At 38.5% G+C, this 3,783-nt stretch overlaps 1 protein-coding gene across 1 annotated transcript; it reads left to right on the top strand.

Moving 5' to 3' along the window:
* The first annotated feature begins 1,251 nt into the window (after positions 1–1,251).
* Positions 1,252–3,205, top strand: LOC118750397 (serine--tRNA ligase, cytoplasmic). Its single transcript, XM_036485116.1, has one exon. The coding sequence runs from the start codon at positions 1,345–1,347 to the stop codon at positions 2,836–2,838; it is 1,494 nt and encodes a 497-aa protein (XP_036341009.1). The 5' UTR covers positions 1,252–1,344; the 3' UTR covers positions 2,839–3,205.
* Positions 3,206–3,783: the final 578 nt, after the last annotated feature.

Raw genomic sequence — 3,783 nt, 5'->3', positions numbered from 1 at the left:
TACACCACAAATAAGTGCGTATAATTAGGGGTATAAGTGTACAATACGTACATTGCACAATAATAATATTAGGATCGATAGGGGTCTTACTCCTGATCATAACGGTATAATTTTTTTCGGGGGGAAATAATATTTACTGGTGTTATTATAGTTAAAAGTATACAAATGTACATAACGTACATCGATAATTCGATAATGAAAATTTTTAATAAAAAAACGCGCGATTTATTTATACCGTATGATCAGGAGTAAGACCCCTATCGATCCTAATATTATTATTTTTAATAAGAGCAATGTACGTATTGTACACTTATACCCCTAATTATACGCACTTATTTGTGCTGCGCTTTTTCCATAAAAATCAATACTTCGATAAATAATGAAAATTTTTAATAAAAAATCGCGCGATTTTTTATTAAAAATTTTCGCCTGCGGCGCTTTTCCCATAAAAATCAATACTTCGATATATAATGAAAATTTTTTATAAAAAATCGCGCGGGTTTTTTTTTAATTTTCGCCTGCGGCCCTTTTTTCATAAAAATCAATACTTCGATAAATAATGAAAATTTGTAATAAAAAATCGCGCGATGTTTTATTAAAAATTTTCGGCTGCGCCGCTTTTCCCATAAAAATCGATAAATAACTAAGTTAACATTTGTATTACAAAATCTCTCGATTTTAGACTGAATCACTTTTTTTTATCAATACATCGATATTTAATTTAAAAAAAAAAGTTAATTACAATGCCCGTTTTTATTGTTTCTCGTTTTCAGTGCTTTTTTTTTGGGCATTTTTTTGTTTTGTGCAGCACCGACATTGTAGTACAATTGGTTTACAAAGCAAAAAGTGAGGTTGAAGTTGACATTTTTTGCAACTTAAAATTCAATTTTCATAAAAACTATAAGCCTACGGAGGGTGGGGTTTTCAGATTTACAATCACAAAAAGCCGCTCTAAACCCCCTCATTTTTGTTTTTTTTTTAAAGCCGGTTCCGTATTGGAAAATTTTCCCAAAAAACTATTTTATCGTTAGGCTCTTCAAGGACAAAATATTCGTAGCTACGCTATCGACAAATTTCGTTAGACAACTGTTAAAGCTACCGACAATGTTCACTAAAAGTGTGCCTGAGAATAGCACTTAACGAAACTTGCCGGAATCGTTAGCTAACGATCCGAAAATTGTCGTTGTCTTGATCGTGTAGCGTCCCAGTAAAGCCAGAAAACATCCATGGTGTTGCCATCATATCGATTCTTTCGAAACATCGATGTATCTTTAGAATTCCTAAAAGTTCGTTTGGAGAATTCTTCGCCACGTTGTGATTTAATTGTGACAACAGAAAACCACAATGGTTTTGGATTTGGATTTGTTTCGCAGCGATAAGGGCGGAAACCCAGATGTCATTAGAGAAAATCAGAAAAAACGTTTTAAGGACTTGGCTCTTGTGGAGGCAGTCATCCAACAAGATGCCGAATGGCGTCATCGACGACACCGTGCAGACAATTTAAACAAAATAAAAAACCTATGCAGCAAAGAGATTGGTGAAAAAATGAAGAAAAAAGAACCACAAGGAAATGAAGCAGAAGAAGTTCCTGATACTATTTTAAAAAATTTGATTGAGCTCACTTCTGAATCATTGTGTCCCTTGTCGGTAAATCAAATAAAAAAGGTTCGGATTCTACTTGATACAGCAATGACGGATAATGAGCAATGTCTTCAGAAAGCAGAACAGTTGCGCAATAATGCTTTGCGTGAGGTCGGTAATCATTTACATGAGTCAGTGCCGGTTTCTAATGATGAAAATGAAAATCGAGTAGAGCGCACGTTTGGTGATTGCCAACATCGTGGAAAATATTCGCATGTAGATCTAATTGTAATGATAGATGGCATGAACGCGGAAAAGGGTGCAGCAGTGTCTGGTGGTCGTGGATATTTCTTAACTGGCCCAGCAGTTTTCCTTGAGCAAGCGCTGATTCAACATTCACTGCATATGTTGAGCAATCGTGGTTATACGCCACTGTATACCCCTTTCTTTATGCGTAAAGATGTGATGCAGGAGGTAGCACAACTTTCTCAATTCGATGAGGAACTATACAAGGTGGTAGGAAAAGGTAGCGAACGTAGCGATGAAACGGGGGTCGATGAAAAATACCTTATCGCGACTTCCGAACAACCAATAGCTGCATACCATCGTGATGAGTGGTTGCCGGAATCTTCACTGCCAATAAAATATGCCGGTTTGTCCACTTGTTTTCGTCAAGAGGTTGGTTCCCATGGACGCGATACGCGTGGAATTTTCCGGGTTCATCAGTTTGAAAAAGTAGAACAGTTCGTACTCACTTCTCCATACGACAATAAATCTTGGGAGATGATGGATGAAATGATTGACAATGCAGAGAAGTTCTGTCAATCACTAGATATACCATATCGTATTGTAAACATTGTATCTGGAGCACTTAATAATGCCGCTTCTAAGAAACTGGACTTAGAAGCGTGGTTTGGCGGCAGCTGTGCATTCCGAGAACTTGTTTCCTGTTCGAATTGTTTAGATTATCAAGCCCGAAGATTGCTCGTGCGCTACGGCCAAACGAAAAAAATGAACTCGGCTGTCGATTATGTTCATATGTTAAACGCTACAATGTGCGCAACTACACGAGTTATTTGTGCTATTCTGGAGAACCATCAAAGTGAGACTGGTGTGCGAGTGCCAGAACCGTTGAAAAAATATATGCCAGAAAAATATAAAAATGAAATTCCATTTGTTAAGGCTGCACCTATTGATGTTGAGGCAGCCGCAGCAATTGGCAGGAAAGTTAAAGGCAAGAAGGACCCTGCTGCTTAGAAACTACATACAAACCAATAGTTGTATGCCTAGCATTTATTGTTGTGGCCACATTTTAAGAATGTAAGTCAAGCTGGCTTGTGAGGGGTGGGCTTTAGATTGGTAAGCCCGGAGTACAGCATTAAGGAAAATATGGGAGGTAGAGGGGGGCCTAACAGTTCCCTGTGTGAAGTTTCAAAGCGCGCAACCTTATACTTTTTAAGGAATTTGTTATTAAAGTTTGTAATTTTAACCAACTTGTTTTACAATATATAATGCACTTTCCACTAAATTAACAGGTTATTTACATTCAATATATGCGCAGTTAGAGTGTGCACGTTCAAACAAATAAATACTTATAGTATATTACAGCTTTATTTATCAAAAACTGATCGTTGTTTAATTTTATGAGAGTACATGCAGAACATGTACAAATGCCAGCAGGGCTGTGTTGCCATATCTAAAAACACCAAGAGTGGCAAGGAAGACCAAAGAAAATACGATAAGGTTCTTTTGTTCAGATAAAAATAAATAGTAGGGGGTTTGTGGTCATATTCCCCTCTTCCGGCAACACAGAAAGAATTCTAGGTAGTGAGGGTTATAATCCCCTAAGTGCGGCGGAAGGCCGCCTACACAGAAAGGTGCAGTTGGCTTTCCTTTAAGGCCAACCAAAATAGACATCACTGGGGCGCCAGCCCCAGGTTTACCACACAGAAAGGGAATTCTAGTTACCTCATCCTTTCCCAAGGTTACATCACTGGGGCGGTAGCCCCAGTTAGGTCACACAGAAAGGAGAAATCTACGTAGTAAGGGTTATAATCCCTAAGCGCGGCCGAAGGCCGTCTACGCAGAAAGGTGTTCTATGCAAAAGGCCCCTTTTCTTCGGCAGCACAGAAAGGAGAATTCTACGTTGTGAGGTTATAATTCCTAAGCGCGGCCGAAGGCCGCCTACGCAGAAAGGTGTTC

Source organism: Rhagoletis pomonella, unplaced genomic scaffold (genome assembly GCF_013731165.1).
Source record: "Rhagoletis pomonella isolate Grant_MI unplaced genomic scaffold, Rhpom_1.0 Rhpom_scaffold_00221, whole genome shotgun sequence".
Taxonomy (NCBI): Eukaryota; Metazoa; Arthropoda; class Insecta; order Diptera; family Tephritidae; genus Rhagoletis; species Rhagoletis pomonella.
The sequence above is the reverse complement of the archived record's forward strand: the minus strand, read 5'-3'. Positions and strand labels throughout refer to the sequence as shown.